Source organism: Pararge aegeria, chromosome 6, assembly GCF_905163445.1.
Source record: "Pararge aegeria chromosome 6, ilParAegt1.1, whole genome shotgun sequence".
Lineage (NCBI taxonomy): Eukaryota > Metazoa > Arthropoda > Insecta > Lepidoptera > Nymphalidae > Pararge > Pararge aegeria.
This window is the reverse complement of record NC_053185.1, coordinates 15,757,367-15,783,199: the sequence shown is the minus strand read 5'-3', so window position 1 is coordinate 15,783,199 and position 25,833 is coordinate 15,757,367. Positions and strand designations below refer to the sequence as shown.

The window sequence follows — 25,833 nt, the reverse complement described above, 5'->3', positions numbered from 1 at the left end:
AACCCATCAAAATAGACTAGCTAACATAGATGTTATAGATTTCGAGTCACCCTTACTATAACTGTTAATTGGCAGGTATTCTTATATCTTTAAGCAAACATCACCATCATTACTAGTGCTGGGTCATGGTCCTGACATAAAGGAGAGAAGGATTTACAGCTTAGCCTCTCTAAGGATTCATCATCACATCATCTAATTACCGGCCCACTACAGAGCACGGTTCTCCTCCCACAATGAGAACGGGTTAAGGCCTTAGTCCACCACGCTGGACGAGTACGGATTGGTGGACTTCACACACTTCTAGGAACTTTGTGTACAGCTCTCAGGCGTGCAGGTATCCTCACGATGTTTTCCTTCACCGTTGAAGCAAGTGATATTTTCATTACTTAAAACGCACATAATTTAGAGAAGTTAGAGGTGCGTGCTGGGATTTGAACTCGGCCCTCCAAAGCGCTATCACCGCTATCTAAGCATTAGCGGACTATAATTATGCAAAAACTACCGATAGTGTATTTAATGTTTTCTGCAAAAATTTCCAAATGTATTAAAATATTATTTATTGGACTAAATAATAAGCATAGAATCCCAAGGTCACTCTAACGGAAAGTAATACCCAATTTTTTGTAGTTATTTTTCTTATAAGCTATTAAATAGTATTTAACTTATATCATTTTCATCAACCCGTTACCGGCCCACTACAGGGCACGGAGAAGGGTTTAAGGCCGTAGACCACCACGCTGGCCCAGGGCGGATTGGTGGATTATTTTTTAACTAATAAGAACGGGTAAAAATAAGACTCACTCAATCATGCAGTAAATAATTTTATTTTAAAAACTTCTTATATCACCGTAACTTCTTCTCATTGATTTATTTGAAATTAGTATCTCTGCTTAAACGGCTATTTTCCATCATTATTGTCTTCCAGGATAACACCTGATTCGGATTAGTTTACTTCCATTACAAATACATTCGAATTTGCCACAAATGTCGGAACGTAAGGAAAATAAATCCGGAATTATCGTACGTTATGGAAGACGATATAATCCTAAATCAGAATCACTAATCTTACATCGTATAACAAATATTACAAATTAAAAAAATCTATTAGTTAAACATAGAGAACATGATTACGGGCAGTGATATATCTACTGGCATGACGATCATTACTGAGTTTATTTATCACTATTATGTATAGCTCCGGTCAATGACCTGACTGAATTACAGTACTGACCATTCAGCTGTCCGTAATAGCTGTGCAGTTAAAACATTGGTCAAAAACCGGATTTTAAATGCGAGCCTTTCATCTTCTCTTATTATATACAACATTATAACAGGTTATCTAGATTTTGAAATTGATTCTGAAGTCTACAATAAAGCGCGTCTTAATTATCTACTCCCATTTACGTACATTCCAGTGCCGTTCCATCATAGACTGCATAATTATTACCTAGTATCTATTAATGATCTACGTTGAGTTTCATTTTATCCTTCCTCTTGCATGCTCGCTATGCTTAACACAATAGATTCTGAAATGATTACCTCAGTAAGAATTATTTATAAAGAACACTTTATTCCATAATTTACATACCTACTCCTCGTAACAACTTCTATCATTTTTATAATCGAATTTTGAATCTATGCACATATATTTACACTCGTGAGCTTTTGGAATCATAACAACATAATTCTGGCTACTTTAAACCTTGATAACGATTATCTATCAACATTAATATTATATAGATATGGAGCAATTATATTTAACGTATTCGATTTATTTTTTTATTTGCGGGTTTCTCACTCACTCTATACATATTTTTGTTATTTCGGTTACCACTTTTTTTCAAGTGTTATTTTCAAGTTCTTTTAAGTCCAGCTACAAATAAAAACTGCGAGTTTAAATTTGAATACCCTTAAAAGTTCTTTTCAACACTGACATTTTATTTTGTCACAAATAAAAAATAGATTGTGAAAGGAAACTTATCAATATTGTCGGAATGATTTACTATCTAACTCTCATAGCCAACTATAAGAAAAATTATATTATGCCGATAGTTTGTTAAAAATTATAAGAAAGATCACAAGTGTAAATCATAATTTAAGAGATTAATTTAAAGTCCATCCTAATTCACATAATATTATCAATAATATATTATTTTTAATACGACGAGGTGTTCTCAATAGGATTTCAATTCTCTACAATTCTTCTAATAGTTAACTCGACATTATAGAATTCAATAATTTCCTTGGGAAACAAACTTTTATATCACTTTAATATATTTCTAAGATATGAATAGTTTTAATTTTATTTACAACATATCTATTACATTTTAGGATATTTATACTATGTTCGTTTAATAATTGATTTTACCATATTTAAATTGTCTGTTATCTAAAAAATTAACATTTAATGGCGAATTCGTGGCCTATAACTGTACCTTCGTCAAAAGACGATAAATTGTTTTAATGTAAAGTAATATAATATGTAAAATCGTATTTTCTGGCTAAATAATATTTTCAATAATTTGTTTATATTGAATGAACATTTCGTTTATAAAATGGCAGTTAATATCACGTATACAAATTTAGGTTAACAATAGAACACAGGCAAAGTTCAAATTCATCTGAACACAAGGTGAACAAAATTATTGCCACAACGATATCTTTGTAAAGCTTATCCTACTCTTTTTTATTATACCTACTGTAATTATATTATTAATGAACGTTTCTTAAGAGTCTCTACGTTTAAATATGTACATCAGTTTTAAAAATCACAATCGAGTAATCAAACAAATCAAACGTTGTGCTACAGTATGTCGATCGGCCCTAACATTCATTGTGCGTTATTTTAAAAACTGCATCAAGCTACTTTCACACTTCGTACAAAGCGTTAAATTAGAAAATGAATGCGTAAGGTAAGGAAGTACTAGAAGCTTCCAACATCCTATTTAGTGTTTAACTTAACAGAATTTTGTCGTACCTATCAGTTGGTGTTTGGTCACAATAAATTTACGCACTGGTTATCTTTGATACAGAAATACCAAAACTCACTCAACAAAATTTCACTCTTTCTATATAACGCTTTAATATCAAATTTCATACCCTTTGTGAATACAAAAATTAATAGTCTAAATTTTTGTATTCATCAACAAACGTGCTCCAACTATTCATTTCGTATAAATGTATCAATAATTAAATATTTTAAACTAAGATTTTTGTGATTAATCAACATTTCTTAATTATAGTTCAACGATAATATTTTTCGATTTTTGTCGATATTTCGACCCAGTTGCATTGATGGTCCCGTCGTGGTATGTACCCGTTGAACTTAATACTTAAGAAATGCATCAATAATCTTTGAAGACAAATAAAAAAAAGCCATTTAAACCACAATGACCGATCAACAGCAATTGGTCCGTAATGTACAATAATGTTATTGAATTCCAACATATTAATCTAATCCCTTGGACCAAGTAGGTAATTTTAAAATTCTTATTATGTACTGGAAATTATCGACTTAGGTTATTTCAGCAAATTGATTCTAGTTTACAATGCGAAAATATCTAGAGCAGTAAAAAAAATGAACCAGTAAGTTGAGAAGGTTAATATTCAAAATGTGACTGTTGGATGACGACTTTAAAAAGATATAACCGTCGCGTAGACAGCTATGATAAGGAAGTTGGAAGATCAAGTTGAAAAGGGCTAAATCTAAATTAAAGAAATCATTACTTTTAAACAATCTGCGCGACTAAATAAATGTTGGCAGATTTTATAATTTATTTATATGAGTTAAGCTTGCTGTAATAACCTATATCTGAGGCCAGCAATTCATTTATTATTGTTAGTTCTAACCACTTAAAATCGAACATTCAAACAACGCAAACATGGACCAATGGGTTCGTTCGCCAATCATGGACCAATATGTCCGCATATCTACCGTTCAAACACGTCAACATCTAGCGACCTTGAAGTATTGTAATAAATTTGTGTAGACCCTGTGCGAGAAATCAAACGGTGGTTACCCGGTCGACTTCTACATATCGCACAGAGTCCTCGCTTGGTCAGCAAATCACTTCTTTCTCATCAAAAATGGCCGTGTCTGATGATAGGCTCTTGAGCCGCTGCTGGAGTGCTGAACGACGTCTGCGGCATGACCGCGCCACTGCTATCTGTTAAACAGCAGGAAAAAGTTCGTTTCATAAATTTTCAAGGCCTTTTGAAATTCTTGATATAGTGCTAGATCATTCAAGCTGATCTTAATTTTGATATTTTAGCTTTTCTCGCTATCAGAAAAGCCAATTTCACTATCGTTACTGACTTTATACATTGTAATCATAAAATGTAACTTAAATGTGTGGAGAACAAAGTATGTAAATTTTTTGTACGTTGCAACTTTATTACTGCTTTTAATATTATTTTTTAAATCTTAGAACTTCTTCTAAGATTTAAAAGGGCTTTGCGAGATATTTTCTGCCTACTCGATCGCGTGAAATTCAACTACGATTTGTATCATGAGGTTTATCTCTGGCAGAGGGCTTCGAGGCAGTCCCAGTTTAACAGGGTTGGGTTCGCGGGGCAGCTGAGATATTCTGGTATATTCCTTTTAATGCTATGGCGCTATTGCTTGCCTTAATGGCGTCGGCCTGCTGGTGATGCCTAGTCCAGGCGGTGCATCCGTATCCAGTGATATGAGAAATTACTCGTCTAGGAAACTAACAACACTGTTTCCGAGCATTGTAACTATGATTCTCTCTGATGCTCTCATGATTCCAAATCGTAGTTAACTGTCACGCGATCGAATTGGTAGAAAATCTTACACTACGGTATGGTTTTGCGAATAGTTTTGGACGGTTGCATACCACGTTTCGTTACATTTTCCCGTGGCCAGTAGGGCAGGCCGTTTTCTCAATACTAACTTCAATTTTAATTGCACTTACCACAGCAAAAGCAGTGAGTATAGTGAACGCGAGTAGCGCAACTGCATAGTGCGCAGGCACCCTCAACAGTGCTGAACACTGTGATAAGCGCTCATCTTCGCCTTGTGGACACTGTGCGATGCCGTCACACCACAGCGCGGGCTCGATGCATGCTTCCAACGACTCGCAGCGATAAGGGCATTCGCCTGATAATGCAAATACACCGCCTCGGTCACTTGCGTGCCTGCAACATCATTTATAACGTTTATTATAATCCAAGCATTGTATTTCCAGCTTAATAACAGCCCGAAGTTTAACTTAAAGTTTTGTTGGTATTTGGTAGTTGGAGTCATTTTGGTTATAATCTCATTGACAAAAAGTAATGGTTTATTTTATCTGCCATTACTTTTTGTCAACGAGATTATAGAGGGTTATAGAGGAGGAGGAGGAGGATAAGGAGGGATTATAGATTGATTAAAAGTAAGTAGACACCAATAACCCACTAGTAGTTAAACTAGTAAACATGCCAAAAAATGGTTTCTGCTACTCGACCTAATAGAAAGTAAATGACTCTTTTATCTGATAGAATAAGAGACAACATTAAGGTTCTTTATCAATGCATTATCATTACTAACCCCTGCAATCATATTAGTAGTAAAGATAGGTTGATAGTATCCCAATCATCATCATTGTACACCCATTACTGGCCTGCTACAAGCCACGGATTTCTTCTCAGAATATGAAAGATTTGGCTGTAGTCCACGACATTGCTAAAGAGCGATTGGAAGAATTCACATGCCTTTGAGAACATTATGGGGAAAACTCAGGTATCTTTTGTCGTTAAGGCAGATGATATTTAATTCTATAAAAGCATAACTCCGCAATGTTAGAGGCTGGGGATTCAGCTCGGTCCCGAAACGAAGGCTAAATCCCTAACTGCTATCCTATCACCGCTTAGTATCCCATTCGTTACTGTTTATTATGAAAATCAAAATTACCTTCTAGAAAGTTCTAGCCACGTGATATAATAAGTTCCATGTTCAACGGCCAGTAGTTCAACTGATAGAGATCTTGGCCAGTCTAGGTCAAAGCGGTCTGGAGAAGGCGGTGGTGCTAAAACGTGCCGAGCAAGTGAGTCAATTTCCTTTGACCATCCTTCTGAAAATACTTCAACGATATCCTCTTCCTGCAAATTAAATTAAAAAACTGGTTTTAAATCAACATTCCACTTTAGTCTAGTGGTCACCAGAACTCAAACCCAGGTTAAAATCCTGGATTTGAGTTCTGGTGGAGAGTTAAAGAATCGGCGTCTAACACCTGTGGATGTTAAGTCGGTGTTGGTAATTTTCACTTGTGCAGTCAATTCGGGTTAATCTTCGGAACGCCTAAACTGATTTTGACAGGACTTTGTAAACACGCCGGTTTATGCAGAGAATATTAGTTTAGCCTGAAATCTCGTTGACTTAAGTATGAATGGAAAATGTTCGCGAAATGCACATTGCGGGATTGGACGGATAAATTTGAAGACATTTTATTTAGAAATAAATAAAACAATGAAGTTGTAGAATTAAAGTAAATCATTGGAGTATGTACCTACTTATCATTAATTAAAGGCAGATGTGACTGTTGTATAAATCAAGTTCCAATTTAATTTGTAATCTAATTTTTATAGCGGAGAACATATTATTTTTTATTTCACTTTTTTACTACCGATAGGCCAGCGCGTGACGACAATCATGCCTGTTTGAATACAATGATGAGATCTAAGTTGGTTTGCGCTTGCTTATTTACTCTTTCCTTAAATGTACTCAAGTTGTACCTGGCCACAATGAACAATCACAATTACATACAGAAGATAAAATATAGACCATTATCATACCTGTTCTTCTGGAGGTTTAGGGCATATAAACAATGGCGATAGTCCTCCAGCGTACACTGCAATACGATTCGATGTTCTGCACAAGTGTCCCAAATCAGGTGCCACTGTTATATTATTCTGGAGAGTAAAGTTATCTAGGTCTGGTTCCCTTAGTAAGCTACCCTGGATTTGCATATATAGATATCGACCCGGAGCAGGATCTATGAGCCATGGACGATGATCACAATGCTCCTGTAACAAGAGTAAGAGTTCAGTTTTATTTATCGTGACGACTGACATCTGAAGATCCAAATATTGAACACTTCCAGATCGTATAACCCAAACTGATAGCATATTTGTAATTACAGCTTAGAACAGTTATTTTTTGTTGTGTAACAGGACGTTGATTTCAAGTAAGCTACTACTAAACTGAACAGTGAAATGAATTGGGACGCACCACTTAGATGAAGGACTTACAGATTTAGACAATGGTTCGTATGCAGCCAGTCTCAATTCTCCACTAGCACCGTACACTCTGTGAGTGCTCTCACATACAGTTTCGAGTCGAACAAACTCGACTGACGCTTCGAAACCAAAAGAGCGAAAATCATCAACAGCTGACATGTTTACTACATCGAATTTGAGTTCTGCAACCATTGAGGTAGATGTGAATTCGTAATCACTGACATCGCTGAAACAGAAATTAAAAACAAAATGTTTACTTTTGAATATATTAAACAAACATAAATTTCTGATCAAGTTTATAAATATCTCAATATACTTAAATACTTCATTCTATTTCTTATGGATTTCGTTTCTACGCCTGACCTGCATAGGCAGTCCCTTGGCACACCAGGTCCGCTATCTGTCCAGGGCCGTTCAAATATTCTCACGGCTGCAGTGGGAATGCCTCCACAGCGAAACCAGGGCGAGTGAGCAGAATGGACGGATCTGCAGAGGCGACCTCCATTACGTACTCCCCAGACGCGAAGCCGTACAACTTCTCCCGGGTTTGCTTCGAAACGATATGTACAGCTGAAATTAAAATCCATTTTAATTAAGGATTGTTAATAATAAGTTTACTTATTTTAACTATTGAGAGTTAAAATGAAATGGTATTCCAAAACCATTATTTTACTATTCATTTACATACATTGCCTTACCTGATATTTCTTGCTCCTCCTCTGCCGTAAAGAAAAACATCTCTTGGAGAGGAAAATGTGATCGGTGGATCCGGTGGAGCTTCAGGAAAAGACCTGGAGACAAATCTTCTCGAACACGGTCCGCGACCCCATTGTTCTCCATCTTGGTGTAGATCAACAAACTCGTATAGAGCTTTGAAGAAAACTGGTCTGAAAATGCATAAGAATGATACTTTCACAAAATGCAATTACACACAGAGACTATCCACCGTAAACTTGTCGTTGGCTGTAATTAAGAGTTATGGCTTTATATTTATCCTTTGCTTGGCCGGTCCGCTTTCATCCCTCGTAAGATAAAATAATGATTTTTAAATTGTAAAATGTTGATGATTGAAATTCTGGATGTTCGAAGCTGGATTTCTTGCCAGCTTCTTCTCGACAGAATTTGCCAATGCGACGAGTGGTTTAATCAATACAAGCAGACTCACTTGACGTCCAAAAATTACTACTATATAAATTAATTTTACTGTTTCAATTTATATTATTTTATTCCAGAGAAAGTAAAAATAGCTGGGAAGCTTCAATACTACTGGTTTTACGGTCGATGACAGTGGATACTTTTGTGGTTATAGGGTACTTAATTTACCAATTAATTGCTAAAAAAATATCTCATTTAGAAATATTACTTACTTTAGAGCTGTGCCTTGAGTCAATTTCAATTCCAAAGTTAAGGAATCTCCTTTAGACAAAAAGCTTTCGGTTCGAGCGCATGCTCTAGATTTCCTAAGCAGTGCATGTTCACATGTCCTCGGTGCACGTTCTCGACAGAATCTGGCTACAAGAGTGGCATTTGTAGGTGGACGACCTACTATCACAGACTGCGGAGATGTAGCTCTCGACATTTGAACGGATCTTTCTTTATCACTAGAAAAAAGTATTTTATATTCATAAAATTGAGGGAGTTGGGTTAGTTACGGAGACAGTTCAAAATTTATTTTCAAAGGCACACGCGGAGATACATATAAATTGTATTAATTGGTTTCATCATTCATCCACATTTGATGGAAATAAATTGCACAACTGAATAAGTCACATCTAAGGGTACAACAGATATTAATTAATTAAACTCTAACTCTAACTAAATATTACCAAAATATATCACTGCAGCCGGGCGATATCCTCATCGGGCCATCCCATATATTCAAATGGCTTCCACAGTATTCATCTTCCGGCAAATTTGGATTAATAGCATTAGTCACGTAGAACTTCAATACCGAAAACCAGACTCTGAAACGTGGAGCTGAGAACTGTCTTCTGTAGATAATGTTCCTTCCAGAAGGTCCTGATGTGTCGATTCCTTGCATATGATATAAGCATGTCGTGTTAGGAGGTAACGAATGCTGGGGGTGTTCCAATACTCCTCTTCCAGTTCCTCTAATCCAGAACTCACATGCTCTTTTGTTTTTTGCGTAAGTTGGAGATTGCTGATCTACGAAACGCACCTAAAAATGAAACAATGTAATTTCAGTAGGCAACTTCTAAATGAAAAGCAATAAGAATGTAAAACTTGGTCAAGATTTATAACGATGAATAGTTAAAAATATTTTTACACCGGAAGCCATATTCCTCCATCAAATTAATTTTATTTGAAACCAGTAAGAATTTATTATTGTAATCCTTCATCAACCCTCCTTGCGCAGTGCAGACCGCTGTGGTATTTTAAGTGTGAGGGTTAGATTTCGTGCAGTGGACATTTCGGCTTTGACTAGTTTACCACTCTACCAATATACTTGATATACTTGTGCTACTAAGAGATTAAGCGTTACGGTATGTTGCCATGTAGAAACAGATAAGAGGTGTGGGTTTAATATAAGGATATTTCCATATCCCTACATCTGTAAAGTTATACTGCATCATTACTTTCCAACTGAGATTCTAGACTGACTGAGATTCTAGCCAAGGTCTAATTTGTAGTTAAAAAATAAAAAAACAACAACCGCATTGGCATAATTAAGGTCTAAAGTTTTTAAAGTATGTGTAGCCATAAAGCTTTAAGCGTTACACACAATAATCAGTGTTTGGCAGTGTTCCAAGCAAAGTTTACGTCTACATTATAATTTATCATTGGTCGCTAATAACGAAGTGCTTTTAACAACCTAACTTTGTAATGTATTATGAAATATTAACACAAAAGGGTCTGAATTTTTAAAAGCAATGATTATTACGGAGTAATATGTGAGAAGAAAAACATTCTGGGCTTATTAAACTATTTCTTCTCTTTCTTCTTATGGTGCCGTCTTCTTACGAAGGTCGGCAATTATTAGGGCTATGTCTAGTTTTGACACCGCTGCCCTAAATAATGATTTGGTGCTTTTTCCAAACCATTGTCGTAGATTTTTGAGCCATGATATTCTTCTCCGGCCAGGTCTTCTTCTGTCTGCCACTTTACCTGGTATGATATGATTATAACCTATTTCAGACACTGATATTTCAATCAATAACAGTTCCGAGAAAAATAATTTATCTATTTGGCTCACGTAACTCAAATGTAAAATTCGTTATTTTGCTATACAGCTACAACTATGACTACAGTGAGTAGAAATAAAAGCCTACGAGAGGGAACTCAATTGTAATTGACTTAACAACATTAGGTCGCCTTGCACGTACCAGACTCGATATAGTAGCACTAATGGTAATAAATTGCCTACCCGTATTGCTGATTTCTTCACAATCAGATAGAAAATTGCGTTGCTTGTTAGAAAAATCAGGTCACAGTTTCATTTAAGATAGCGTCCTAATGTTTTCTGATGACATAAACTGATACGTTGGTTAGTACGATCAATTACTAAGGTTAAGATGTGCAGTCAGATGGAAAATAAATCTGTGGCCTTGGTCAGATTGATCGTTTAATATTTGGAATCACAGATCGTTAAAAACTATGCGACCAGGCCAGGCTATAGACCACTATTGCCTGGCCCTTTGGATGAACGCCATGGCATGTTTGTGTTTTTTTTTGATATTGTAGGTAAATATTTTATGAAATTTAAGAATTATCAGGTATAGTTTTATTTATAGTAGGGGTTTTTGTGACTGAGCTTGTCGGGGTCTAGGTAGGTGTGAGGTACTAGCACCATGCGCTTATTTCTATTTATCCTTATTCCTGCCTAAACACAGCATTGTTGCAAAGCTGTTTCCATCCTGAAGGGTGTGGTTGCCTTTTGGTTTACTAGACACAGGCGGCACATTGCAGGATGTATTCTTTGCATGCCCTGAGGTTTGCATGTGTTACAGTAATTTTATAAAATTGGTAAATAACCAAACTTTTGATAACTACAAATTCATATTTGCCAGATATTTTATTAAATTGATTAGGATTTTACAAATACACTTGGCTACCTAATCACTGCCGATACACGATTTCTCACTATACTTTTATTTACTACACACTTGTACAATATCTGATTTTGATTAATATCGAAATCGACATATTCTGTAAATAACACAACGGTAGCGCGATCCCAGAGGGTGATCACGCCATCTGTCGACAGAGAAGGTAGTTTACCTTCTCTCTCGCGCGAACAACCCTTATAATTATTAATTAGTTAATAGATAGTTTTCAAGAAACACTAAAAATTATATTTGATTACCAATATTCATGACATTCAGTTGGTGGGTATTTTGATATAAACACGACTGCACTATCAATACACTCCAGTCATACATGGACTCAAACGATGCAAAGATACCTCTCGGTGTCTTAGTAGTTTATCACATCTTGGTCGTCAATTAATACTATAAAAAAAGAGAAGTACCGGTTCCGTCTGTAAATACATTTGCAAATAAAATTAATACATGAAAAGGAAAAAAAGGTTTAACAATTACATTATATAAATGTTTTATAAACAGTTATATTTTGTAAGGTTTATAGTACACTGTTAAAAGAATTCAGCAGAAGCCTCAAAAGCAATCTATTATCATTATTGCTAGACCGAGCTTGCTACGTGCGCGGTAAGGGCGATTTAATGTCGTTAAGCTAACACCGATTGAAGTCTCTCCCAGGGGCTTTACTGTTGTAACTTATATAAGATCAAGGTAATTTTATTTTAGGATAAAGAAAGTTCTAGCGGCGAGAAATATTGCATCGGTAAAAGTTTTAGATTTTTTTAGCTTTAGAGGTGCAAATATTAAAACAAATCTTTTATTATCTCAACTATTCAATTCTAGGAAGTAATTAAAAGATTGGATACGTTATTCTTCATCTAGACCTATATTACCTGTTACGTCTAAACCATTGCCTAAAAGAGATCGTTATGTAGCGATTGAATCACCAAATTGTGTCCCTTATTTTATTTAACTCATTCTATGTTTTTAAAGTTTTAGTTATTCATTCATTATTAAATACGGCTTATTAATTACGGATTTTTAAAAATATCACGGGAACTCTTTATTTGCCGGGATAATATATCCTGTGACCGACTCCAGGAAGCACAGTATTTCTGTGCAAAATTTCACCAAGATAATCTAAGCGGTCTTGCCTTGAACAGGTAACAAATCATATTTTGTTTTATCCTGTGGGTAACATTTAATTTCTGGGTTAAGTAATATTTTATGTCGAACTTTAGAAAGCATGTAGCTACATGCGTACCAAATTTTATCATTCATTTGCCATTTCCTGGATATTGATTTTCTACTCAATAGACATTAAAAGTTGCTTACCTCAACTTCTAGCTGAAATCCATGCAGAGATTGAGTAGTAGCAGGTTGCAAGAATGTCCCAAATGGTGAAGTGGTGAACTCCACTAGCAGCTCCGGTCCACTCGAGATCGCTTCTGGTACCGACACGCCTCCACCACAAAACCTCAGAATTACCGGATCTCTTGTCGTATAACCGTCATAAACAGTGACGTAATCCTGAACCTCATCGCACTGGTGCCAAAACTTTAGTTCCCTCCCATTATTTTCTCTATCATTCTGTGATGGCGCATACAAAGCTTTCTGACTCCGTATAGAAATCAATTGGCCGTTCGGCTGCTTTACCACAATCAATGCATGTTTTCCCTGGGGCACTTCGTGTTGTCGAACCGCATAGTAACAAGTAAGGTTCCTAGGATAGACGCCAGGAAAGTTTGGGGACTGTAATCTACAGTTTTTACGATCGCAGTCACTGAAGATTCGAGAGCAATAAGTCCCTGAGATCAAATCCCCAAGGTAATACTCGAGGGTTTTTGTCATCCTTCCAGCGTTCGTATCTTCTACGCGTGATATGTTTACGGGATATAACATCGGCCTGAGTTTGAAAAAGGGGCGCTCTGAAAGGGAAATGGTTATAAGAAATATTGATGTACGAGGTTACAGTCAGAGTAATGCACCCTGCGATACCGAATTTTAACGGTAATCACCGGGAATATAAAATTTGTGACCGAAATTCATGATCATATCAATAAATCCTACAGCTAAAGCCTAAAAGTGCAGGTCGTTTAATAACATAGTTGAAGTTTAGGTTGGCTGATTTAATTTTGTTGATTTTGTTCCTAGATTTATTAAGCAAGAACATTGTCTATACATACCTACATATAAATAACGTTCTTACAATTTATATATAAAAATAGATACATTTTGTTTTGTCATAATATCATTTATTTTACCTGAAGGTGGAGTCCCTCCATAGCGAACTGTAGCAAATTCCCTTCTTAAAACCTTATATGCCATTCGGAAATCAAAATTATAATTATTTTGCTCTTTCGATAAGTGTAATAAGCGAATAATAAGTGTGATGGATTTCGTTTCGCTGTAGTATATCGATGGGCCCCACGAGGTTCCACACCATGAACCGCCGACTTGAGGGCGGCTTGCTTCTTGTATCTGCATATAGCCATCTGGACAACCGTCATCGGTGAACGATATGAATCGACCCAGCGTGAAACTGTCGAATAAAATCTGGAAACAAACAAAAAAATCATCTGTAGTTACTAAGGCTCATAAGTTACTAGGAACCGTCTTAGAATATTAGGTGTTTGAAATCTCAATTTATAATATCTAAAAGTATAGTAAAGAAATCAAGGGGTTCTAAAAAAAGTATGAATGATTAATGTACTAGAAGGTTGTAGTTAGTTTTGGTTTGCAATGCAAGAGCCGAATTTTATTAGTTCTATAGTGAACACAACTGTATTAGTTAAAACTGTGTAACAGCTATTTACGCCTACCTCCAGGTTTACTGATATACATAAAGACATATATATATATATATATATATGTGTGTGTGTGTGTGTGTGTTTGTATGTGTGTTTGTGTGCGTGTGTGCGTGCGTGTTTGATCATAATTGTGATATTTTAATTACTTAAAACGTGATGGTATGGGATTCGAACTTGCCTCCCCCAATGTGAAGTCGAGCTAATTCCCTATGCGCTATCACCGCTTCAATTTAGAAGCCAAATATGCCTTTTTACTGACTCTTAGGAAGTGTTCTTACCACACAGCGGATGCCCAGTAGCTTTTACGAAACTAAAAGACAACAGCTGTCTTGACTCGAAACTTTTGAATCGCATAGTGGAAAAAATAGAGACAAAATGTATGGAATAGCAAATGCTCACTTTATGGCCGGTGTCACGCCGGAAAAGTAAACAGTGGAAAAAAAACTAATTCAATAACGTACGTAGAATAAAATTCCGTGGAGCGTATCGATACAAAAATACCCTTCTGTGAAAGCGCTTTTATTTATTGGATAGGTACCCTTTACTGTTACAGGGTTTTTTTTTGTGATGCGAAAAACTACGAGCTAGTTGTTCCCCTCCAATACGACTTATATAAAATAATTTGGGTATTCAGTGCTTTTGTGCATGTATGAAATGCACGCCACTGATTGAAATAGTAGAGCTTTTTGTGACACAGCTCGTCCGGGGAAGTACTATTGCCATGCTTATTTCTGCCGATAAGCAGCATTTTTTGCAATGCTGTGTTCCGGTTCTGAAGGGCGTGGGGGCCGTTGTGATCACAGACAGCAAGCAGGATTTTTTTTTAAGTTTATAGACCAGTGCTTGACTGCAATCACACCTGATGGTAAGCTATGCAGCCTAAGGTGAAGCGCGCTTGCCTAGAAGATGCCTATTCACTCTTGATTTGAAGGTACTCATATTGTAGGCACTGGGGAAGATGGAAGCTGGAAGGGCATTCCAGATCCTAGCGGTGCGGATCAGGAACGAAGATGCGAAGCGCTTCGTACGCGTCCGCGGTATATAGACCACGTAGGGATGCAGATCCTTACGGTGCCTCGCGGTTCGATGGTAAAAAGGCGAGGGGGGAACTAGATCAAATAGTTCTTGAGCACACTCTCCGTAATATATCCTATAGAATACCTTTAGAGATTATGAGGCTTGACTTATGAGGCCTTAAATAATGGACACAGGGCGCTATGTTGCAAGACATGCTCCTTGTATGCCCTGTGAGCGCTGCTCTGTTTATAGGCGATGGTTTTCGACTTACGTTCAGGTGGCTCATTTGCCATGTCCGTCTAATATAACTAGAAAGAAAAAGATAATATTGTGACCTGTGTACTTTTTTTATTTTATTTATTTAAACTCTTTATTTATTCCTTTACCACAATGAAGAAGAAAATAAAAGAAGAATACAAAAGGCGGCCTTATCGCTTATTAGCGATCTCTGCAAGGTGACCTTAAGATAACGACAACATGAGCGAGAATGAACGGGTTGTGTAAAATTATTACTTATTATACAAATACAACATGCCATGAAAAGTATGGCTGCTTAAGATGTATTTTTGACGACCACCGCGGTGCAGTAGCGCTGCGGTCTTATAAGCTGATGTCGCAGGTTCGATGAATATAATACTTAGAATAAACTAACGTATATTCGAGTTCCATATAAAATGACTCAAAGTGGGCGATGGACGAATTATATAACCGTAGGAGAATTATTATGAGCGGTTAATTTTATAATATATCAAAGTCAAAGTCAAAGTCAAAAATATCTTTATCTCTAGTAGGGCCCACAGGTAGCACTTTGATGCGTACATTACATGAGAATTACACAGTAGTGAGATGATGGCGGTAACCATATTCGCAAACATAAAAACTAAAGCTACGAGAGTTCCAAACGCGCCCTGGTCTAAGAAGACCACAACAAACTTAGCCTGTTGTTTTCTTTTTTTGCTATCACCGTCTCACATTACAATTTAAAATTATTAGAAGAGCAACCTGGTTAGAGCAATAACTCACACCCAAGTTTTTTTATTGATTACGTAGTCCTTTACACTATAATAGGACTTTTCTATAAGCTTACGTTTAATACAAACTTTATAACTTTAATATCGTGCACAGACTATAAAATGTATACAGCCAATATCGGTCGGTGGTAATAGTATGCATAAATTATAATCAACAGGACGGAATATCGTATTTTCGTCAAACTCAGGTTATTTTGAAATCTAAAATCAAAATGGATATTCCAGGATGCAGGAATGACATTATACGGCGATCAGTTATTCATAGGCCTATGCCTACCCCCACGCTTTCACAGTACATTCCAGCCTTCGAGCTGTGAGCTTATTATCGCAAACATTGACCAAGCCCAGTGGCGAAACTGTCACCAACAGGAAAACTCGGTTATTTATGTTGAACCAAAATAAAATGTTTTACATAGAATTAGAAACATACAGAACACTCATTCAGCAATTATTGCATGCAGTACATTGTGTCCAAAAACAGTGAAAACGCCAAACACATCTCACTTCACAACCTCGTAATGTTACTTAGTAGCTCTTTAAGTATAACGTTATGATAAACATTTAGAACTTTAGAGGTAAAATAATTACTATCAACTGCTTGTAAAAATGTATGGACATTACTTTATAACTAAAAAAGAACAGCAGGCGAAGGATTGTAAGAGGGGTTATAAATTAGTATGGCCCAAAGTAAACCTCACTTTATCAAAATGAAATGTTTATTGTATGGCATAACAATATTTTTTTTTATAAATTATTAATAGTGTATTTTAATTTATTTTTAAGCATTGTTAATAATTAAAAAAAAAGAGAGAATAACAAACTAGCTGTTGCCCGCGACTTCGTCTGCGTTTGATTTTGTTTTTTGATGTGGCATTCAATTTAGTTGTAGTTCTAAAAAAAATTAAAGTATTCAGTATCGCTAAGCATTAAACGACGGGTTTGCTGCCGTCCGCTGAGGAGTTCTGTCCTGTATCTCCAATCACATTTATCAAATCTTCACGAAATTTGGGAAAAATTAAACAGATATTATAACCTCTAAAGTACCAAAGTAAATATTAAAATCGGTTATCATTTGACGGCGTTATAGAGTAAAATCGTCAAACACAATAGTCCCCTCTCCCAAAAGAACTGAGCTTAATTTCGGGATAAAAAGCATCCTATATTACTTCTAATACCTTCAGAAATATGTGTACAAAGTTTCGTTATGATCCGTTTGGCAGTTTTTGCGTGAAAGCGTAACAAACAACCTTACATTCACATTTATAATATTAGTAGGGAGTAGGGATAAGGATTTCCAAATTCTTTAATTGACATACATCTGCCTAAATTTAAGATTAAAATTATTGAATGGCTTATGCTTCATCAGTTTTATTCAGTAGACGAATATCTAAAATTAAAGGTTTAAATAATTGTGTTTCTAGGTTTATATTTTGGTTTACTTTATATTATTTAATTTTAAGTTGACAATGTTATTTTATTTTACAGTTTTGATACCTTAATTTTCTGACATTTTGTATAAAATTGAAAAATTTATTTATTATTATTAAAGTGTTATTATAATTTGCATGCCATAGAATGGCAGATTGTAGCACGGAACTCGTTATGTTTTATTATAAGATACAATTTGTTAACGCGCAATTTAATCACGCAAATAAAGATTTGAATTTGGATTTAAATGGAATTAACTGACTAACCACCTGTTCGAAAAACACTACTAAAATGGAGTGGTTTTTGATGCTTCACTATCAGTCGTGTAAACGGTTTCTGTATCTTCTTAATTTTGCGATGTTTGATATTTTTTTCTTGTTGGCTTTGCACGCTTCGTCATCTTATTTTCTTCGGATCTAAGTAGATTTACTTTAGAATCTGTCACTAAACTCCACTTATCCGAGTGTTAACGTCACTCTTTTGTAGGTTTAAAACTACAGTACCTTTTTTAAATCACATTACAGGTTAGCCCTTGTCAGCAATCTCACCTAGAGGTAAGCCATGATGCAGTCTAAGATGGAAGCGGGCCGACCTGTTAGGGCTAAGGCAGTTAGGTATATACCCATACCCCTAATCAGTTTCTACGCGTCATCGCTTAGCGGAACGTCTTTGTCTGCAGTGTATAAGATAGCAGAGAAAGTTCGGAAATTATAAATGCCAAAATAACGCTTACCGGGGATCGAACTCGGGACCTCCACTCATAAAAACATAGAGACTATAGATCGTTCATAGGGAATGAAATCGCAACATTCGTATTCGCTTATCGCTATAACGTCCCATAACGAAAAATTCATCTTCTCACATTTCATATTTCATAGCCCTTTGACTGCAAAAAGAATTGCCACATCTTATTCGTGCGTATTTAAAATTTAGATCGACCCGGGTCTTCCACTTATAAGTACTTATATACACACCTATATCTTCTATATATCGTCAATGGGGAATCAAATCGCATCATTCCTATTTGCTTATCGCTATAACGTGCCATAACGAAAAAGTCATCAAGTCATCTGCTCACATTTCATATTCCATAGCCCTTTGACTGCAAATAGAAATGCCACATCTTATTCGTGCACATTTAAATTTTATCAAAGACGGAGTAACATCTCCGTTGAAATTGTATTTTCCAAGCGAACGGAGCGAGTATGACGGAGCACGTCTCACACAATTTTAGACCCTTTAACGCGTTCTTTATTCGATTCAGTGATGTTTCATGTATTATATTCCACCTTCTACCTGCTTTTAATTTAGAGTAAGGAAAGGAAATGCTTCAGGTACTTAATACTGTGTCAGATTAAGGAAAGATTAATTTACAGGATACACGGTAATTTAAGGAAATTATTTTACATAATTTACCCGATAAGAGTTTGTAGGAAACGTCGCATTGAGGATAGAATGAAATTCTTTCTATCTTTTGTGGGAAGCGCATAGAAAATATTTATTTATAAAAAAAAAACACTTACGTGGTATAAAATAAAAATGTATTCATTCATAAAGGTACACGGCGGGTAATATTCATCATTATCACCACATCAACCCACTACCGGCCCACTACAGAGCACGGGTCTCCTCTGACAGTGAGAAGTGGTTAAGGCCGTAGTCCACCACGCTGGCCCAGTGCGGATTAGTGGACTTCACACACCTTTGAGAACATTATGTAGAACTCGCAGGCATGCAGGTTTCCTCACGATGTTTTCCTTCCCCGTTAAAGCAAGTAATATACTGGACATCGGATTAATTAAAAATGTTTTTTTTTTTTATTTAATTTATGAAAAAGTATTATTTCGAGTTGTAACAGTTTTAATAAAGAAGTGCATTATTAAGAAATAGTGAGTAATATTAAGAAATAGGAAAAGACGACATAGCCGCAAAATAATAATAACAAATTATAAAAATAAAGTGATTAATTTTTAAACATATTATTTCTAAAACACACAAGTTGTTTGATAGTTTGGCTGAGACTCTATTTCACAAGAAATCCATTTTCCAATAATCTAAATGGGTCAGATTATAAGATAGTTTGGACTGTAGATATTTAATGACACTTTCGTCAACATTCTGGCTTATAATCCAATTTCCTCGATATCGATACGAGCACTATTACGTACTACAGAAACGACGTTCATTTATTAAGGTCCCAAATTGTCCCCGGGCAGCTTGTTATATTTCAATCAACGGGCACTGGCGAATAACTAGGATGTTATTATTTTCTCTCCGTACAACGAGTTAGATTTGATGTTTCTAGTTTCACGTACGATTTTTGATCGAAGTTAAAAAGTCAGTTAAACGGGATAGAATGTTTTCAACAAAAAAACCTACATCTAAAATAAACTAAAACTACGTAAGCTTTTTGAATGTACAGGCGTTATGTTGTGTTGGGTGATTGTGTTAATAATGCATATTTATGCTATATCACTATTGATTTTTTGCAAATCCATTTATAAATTAATGACAGAGTTATGCCCGAACATACATTGAAAAAATTCCGAACAGATAACCTTCTCCTTTTTTAAGGAAGGCGAAAAAAAAAGATATCGGAAATTCTACGCAGAAGTTTGGTTTCTTTATTCAAAATGCTTACAAATAATAAGTAAAGTATCGTTGAGATTTTTGTTAAAAAAAGAACTAAGAATCCATGATAAAACCAATTCATTATAAAAATGTTTATGTAACTTTTATTCCAACGGTCGAGTTTCAAGATGTCCCATTAAAAGAAAAATGTTCGGAAAGCGTTTTTAATTCATTTTACAATGATATTTAAACAAAATTACCAAGTTTGCCCACAAACGAAAAACGTTTTAACTACGTAGGCCACAAACAATGTCAAGATGAAGAGCAAAGATACTTTGCATATTAAATACTTACATCTAGGGCTCAGCCGCTATTTCATGATAAATGGAGACAGAATTTTGCCCGGCGCATTGGAGACATTATCTGAGCTAATATTTGCGAATGTGTGGTTTTACACATTTGCAAATATTACTATTACTAAATATTACTCACAAGTTAGTTATTGACCTAGCAGAGGGTGGGTGAGTGAGGACGCAGTAGGTATAAGACAGCAGCACATAGTAGGGCTGGGATGCGCGCCACGAGGTATTGACAATTTCTATTGGAAAAAAAAGTAACGAGTAGATTTAACTATCTCGTGGTTCGCATGCTAGCCCTACTGGTTTGGTTTGAAAGTTTATGAAACGGTAGGCACTCCTCTTAGTCTACATAGCATATTCATCAATAGCCTGTAACAGTCCACTGCTGGACTAAAGGCCTCTCCCAATGGGAGGGTTTGCCCATAATCACCACGCTGGGCAGACCTCGTTATATTCCCATAGTCGTACGATACCCGCGGGAAGACGAGGTGTGGTGACACTTATATTCTTATCAGACGTCACCAAACGGCATACATATCTTAATAGGAACGATACATGGCTTTGCAGTCGGTCTTTGGTTGGCTGCTGGTTACTACTTACGGCCGAAACCTCACACGCCAGAGAGTTTATTAAATTCTTTCTTATTTTTCAACTTTCATTCCAGGAAATTTATATGACCTTAAATACCTAATGCTTATATTTGAGCAATGAGTTTGAAGGATTCTGAATATTCTTTTAGTCCCAAAAGTTCAACATTATAGAGGATCAAATTCTGCAAAATGTCAGGTCCAAAAACAACCCAATTTTACTAATATTTTACTTCCTTACACTCAGCAAAAGTTTTATGTTGAAAGGTAAATAGGCTCACGAAAACTTAATATCACTTTTGATAAAGACTTTGATGAAAATTCAAGAAAATCTGTTAACAGATTATTTAACTGTACCACTTTAACGTATTCTCATTTGTTCAGAATATGAAATAACGTTCACAAAATATTGCTAAATTAGTACAAAATGGGCATGCGCCTGAACAACGGTTTTACAAATAATTGCTTACATTAAAGTCATAGGCGCTGAAACATTTGAAATAAGAATGGAACCAAAAAAGAATGTCAATACTAATAGGGTTGTCATTTCAGAAGTGCATAGTATGCCTCCAAGAAATAAATTATTTTCTTAATTATTTTATTCCTAAATCTTTATTTTATTAATCATCACATTCGTTGCTTCATTTCTAAAAAACGTGATCCTGATGAGAAGTCGAACCGGTCCTTTGCTATCATCGACTTCTTTTGGTTCAGCTTTTGTTAGTAGGAATAATATATATTGGATAGAAGCATGCTACTATACTATATATAATATACTTTGCCGAATTCCATGACATACAATGAACATTAAGCTTTATTTGCCATACTCCGAGAAATGCAGGAGAACTTTATACTGCACACCAAACCGATTTTCTGCAATGTACCTACTCGCTGCGCTCGTTTCGCTCTGAATCTGACAACCATCCTTTAAAGTTAACAATTACTAAGCGAAAAATTGGCCAAATGTGTCGCCTTTTATACTTTTTTTGGAAAATTTATTTTCCAACATTTTGTTACAATCTGAACACGAACTGAGACCACTCCTGCTGACTGAAAGCAATTAAAGCAAAGTGCCGAGTTCCTAAATCACACAAAGTAAACGAAGATTGGCCGACGTTAGCATTGCCTCAATAAGTCCTTTATAAACTCAATGGGTTTAATAAACAAAGATTGTTTGACCATTAAAATTATTAGTGGAATATTATTGTGAAACAAAATCTCGTTAATATCGATTTTGAAGAGGATCTCGGTGATTTTACGCTGTAGCTGTTGGTTTACGCTGAAGCTGTTGGTTTACGCTGTAGCCACAATTCGAAAGTGCAAGATTAGTTTTTTAGAGGTTCTTTTATGACTAAACAGGATTAAATAAAAAAATACCAGAAAGCCTTCGGCCAGAGGGCACCACTAGTTTCTACCTCGCGCTATCGTTTTTCCCTCGCCAAAAGTATAAGTACCGGGCGTAACACAATTTTAAGGAGCCTAGGTCGAAGTAACAGGTGCAGCCGACTCCTCCGGCACGATATCGGCATTCTCTCACAACCATTGTTGTAATTGTTACATATATTTAGTATTTATAGACGGACGTTACCCCCGCAACTACATCTTACAATACTATATTTACTGTAATAAAAGTTATTAGATTTAGTGATAGGAACTACAAGGCCGAAAGCTGTATTTTTTTATTCAATCCTGTAGATGTGATCTAAATATGTACCGTGGATTAACTTGCTCCAAATTTGGATTGAAACCACGGATAAGCAGAAGTCAGGCCTCAATGCTGATTGGTGATCTCAGAAAAAATATCGAAATAAAGTTTTGCATTATGGATACGGCATCGGCTTTGTACGTAAACCAAGCTTTGTAATGTTACTTGCAAATACCTAATGGAAGCCTCAAAGAAATACTTGGACGATTGAATTAAGCATTAAGACTCGCTAAAATAAAATAAAAAATGGCATTTGCTAAGATTAGTAGAGCTTTAAAGTGCTCTTCAAAAGCAATAGTAAATGCGGCCAATTCCAGTTGTTTAAATGGATCGAGACTCAGCTCTCTCGGCTATAATCGAATAACTAAGATAGCTGAGTAAAGAACCAAAGAACTTTAAAGTAAATAGATACACTAAAGTTCTATTTTTGAAAAGGATATTATACTTTTATTACCTACCAGTTCTCTTCTTTTAGTTATAAGTAAAAAAAAAAAACAAAGTTGGGAAAAATATTAAAATTTTTAAGTAATTACTTAAGATCATGTCGTATGCTGATATTGAGCATGCCATTCCACAATACTTAGTTTTATAAGCTTTCCTTCACAGTGCAAGCTATCGAATTGTGAAATGCACAAAAACATACGACAGATAAAATAGCTTGATATGTTTAAAACGCAGTTAAATCTTATTATATTGCGCAATAAGACGACTGTTTTTTTCCATCTATTTATTAATATAGCTTATGTTTATTATTTTTATGTCATATACATTTTTTTTGTAATTTTTGTTTATGTAATTGTATGTAGTTATTTGTAGGTTGTAGGTTTATACTTATTTTATACAACCTATTTTTTCTCGCTCTTGCCGTCCTAATCCTAAGGTTGCCAGGCCGAGATCGCTTCTAAGCGATAAGGCGATCGATAGCCTTTTGTATTCTACTCTAGTCTTTGTTTCTCACTATTCGTCCTTTATTTTCCTAGCTGTGTAGAGGTGTACAAATAAAGAGTTGAAATAAATAAATAATTTTGCTTGTTTATTTATGAAATTTTTGATATTAATAAAATTACTACAATATTTTATGTAGACGATTCTACAAATCCGCACTGGGCCAGCGTGGTGGAATATGGCTTATCTTAAGTATTAATTTCTTAATAGAATAACCTAATATGTAAACATTTTTTGACCTCAGGCCGCGATTGCCAGAGTGCCAGAGGGCCAGAGTGTCGCAGGTTCAAATCCTGTCGGTTCCGAAAATTTTTATATGCATTTTAAATTTATAAAATTCATAATTCCTCCAAGTGGAGGTAAAAACAGTAAAAAAATTATAAAAAAATCAATGTGTCATCTCTTGTTTCAAACGTGTCTCATTGTAATATGGACCTTTGAAAAAGTAGATCGAAACTGCAACGTTTCCTACTAGATGACGCTACACTCTCTACAAGACTGATGTGAAAGGCATATATCTCATCATCATCATCATCACATCAACCGATAGACGTCCACTGCTGGACATAGGTCTTTTGTAGGGAGTTCCAAGTTCCACGATTCTGAGCCGCTTGGATCCAACGGCTACCTGCAACGCGCTTAATGTCGTCTGTCCACCTCGTTGGGGGTCGACCAACGCTGCGCTTACCAGTACGGGGCTGCCATTCCAGCACCTTGGGACCCCAACGTCCATCCTTTCTCCGAACTATGTGCCCGGCCCATTGCCACTTAAGCTTCGCGACTCGTTGAGCTATGTCGGTAACTTTGGTTCTTCTACGAATCTCCACATTTCTGATTCGATCGCGTAGAGATACTCCGAGCATAGCTCTCTCCATCGCCCGCTGAGTGACTCTAAGCCTTCTTATGAGGCCCATAGTTAACGACCATGTTTCAGAGCCATAGGTCATTACTGGCAACAATATTTTAAAATATATCTACTATTTTAAAATATTATTGTATTCTCGATGTAAGTGAACTATTGTGTTCTCTTTGAGAAATAAATGTCTTTTAGCCGATATACTCATATTTTGTAACACTTTATGGTTATTACTGGTTGGTAATGTAACTACTTGACAAGTAGTTACATTACCAACCAGACATTTACTGATGTGTTTTTAAAAATAACTGATCCCTAATGTCTTGGGCACCGTGAGTTTGCTAATACAACATTCATAATAGTAACAATATATTAATAGTTCTCTGATTATGAACTAAGTAGCTATTATTCCTATTCATTTATCATAGCAAATATTTAGACACAAACAAATATCACGATATAAAAGACGAAAACATCACGTTAATGTGTTGGCGTGGTCAAAGTCAAAGCGCTTACCTAACCACAATCAATATGCGTTCACTAAATATATCTAAGGGTATATACACATCCGAGGTACTAAATATAACTAAATTTCTTTATTCATGTAGGCCTATCACAGGCACTTACTTATGAAGCGTTCGTACGTATAATATGTTTACATAATTGTAAGGGGATGGTGATAACTTCGTTCGCCAACTTAAACCTAAAGCTACGAGGGTTCAAAACGCGCCCTGGTCTAAGAAGAGCCCACAGCAAACTTAGCCGGGTAATTTTTTTTTTGTTATCACCATCCCACAGTAAATTTACGGAAGGTACCTGCTGCTGTCCAATAATCACTGCCAGGTAAGTGATAAGTAAATTTATGTAGTATCGAAATACATGTATCGAGTAAAGAAAAAAAAACCACATCGGCATATTTCCCTGATGAGCCCAAAAGATATGAGAGGCAATAAGCGAGCATCCAATTCGAACCGGAAGACATACTTACATAGCTTGTAACAGTATTATTTTAATATTATAAATGTTGTTCTAAAATTATAATCATTATTTGTGGGGTATTAATGACATTATTTTGTTGGACGTTAAAGTTTGTCATTAATCTGACATTAATTTTAAATAATGCTTTAAGCGATGGTATACTAAAAGTTGATTGAGTAAAAATAATACACGCAGGCAAATAAACATAAATAATATAGTCTAACTGTCTTACTTTCTTTTGAAAAATTAAAT

General features: G+C 35.7%; 1 protein-coding gene across 1 annotated transcript; it reads right to left on the bottom strand.

Moving 5' to 3' along the window:
• Positions 1–3,850: 3,850 nt before the first annotated feature.
• LOC120624225 lies at positions 3,851–13,622 on the bottom strand. The gene is made up of 11 exons (XM_039890649.1): positions 13,559–13,622; positions 12,630–13,222; positions 9,063–9,415; positions 8,604–8,837; positions 7,935–8,123; positions 7,600–7,806; positions 7,249–7,462; positions 6,793–7,023; positions 5,912–6,099; positions 4,935–5,157; positions 3,851–4,166 (listed from the first exon to the last, which is right to left on the bottom strand). The coding sequence occupies exons 1-11, from the start codon at positions 13,620–13,622 to the stop codon at positions 4,059–4,061; spliced, it is 2,604 nt and encodes an 867-aa protein (XP_039746583.1). The 3' UTR covers positions 3,851–4,058.
• Positions 13,623–25,833: the final 12,211 nt, after the last annotated feature.

Bases quoted from the DNA above. Each gene is read 5' to 3' on its own strand.
- LOC120624225 (XM_039890649.1), bottom strand. From the start codon at position 13,622: ATGGCATATAAGGTTTTAAGAAGGGAATTTGCTACAGTTCGCTATGGA. The intron at 7,024-7,248 runs GTAAGTCCTTCA...CTCTTGTTACAG, and splicing joins ACGAACCATTGTCTAAATCT to GAGCATTGTGATCATCGTCC. The intron at 4,167-4,934 runs GTAAGTGCAATT...GCTGTTTAACAG, and splicing joins TACTCACTGCTTTTGCTGTG to ATAGCAGTGGCGCGGTCATG.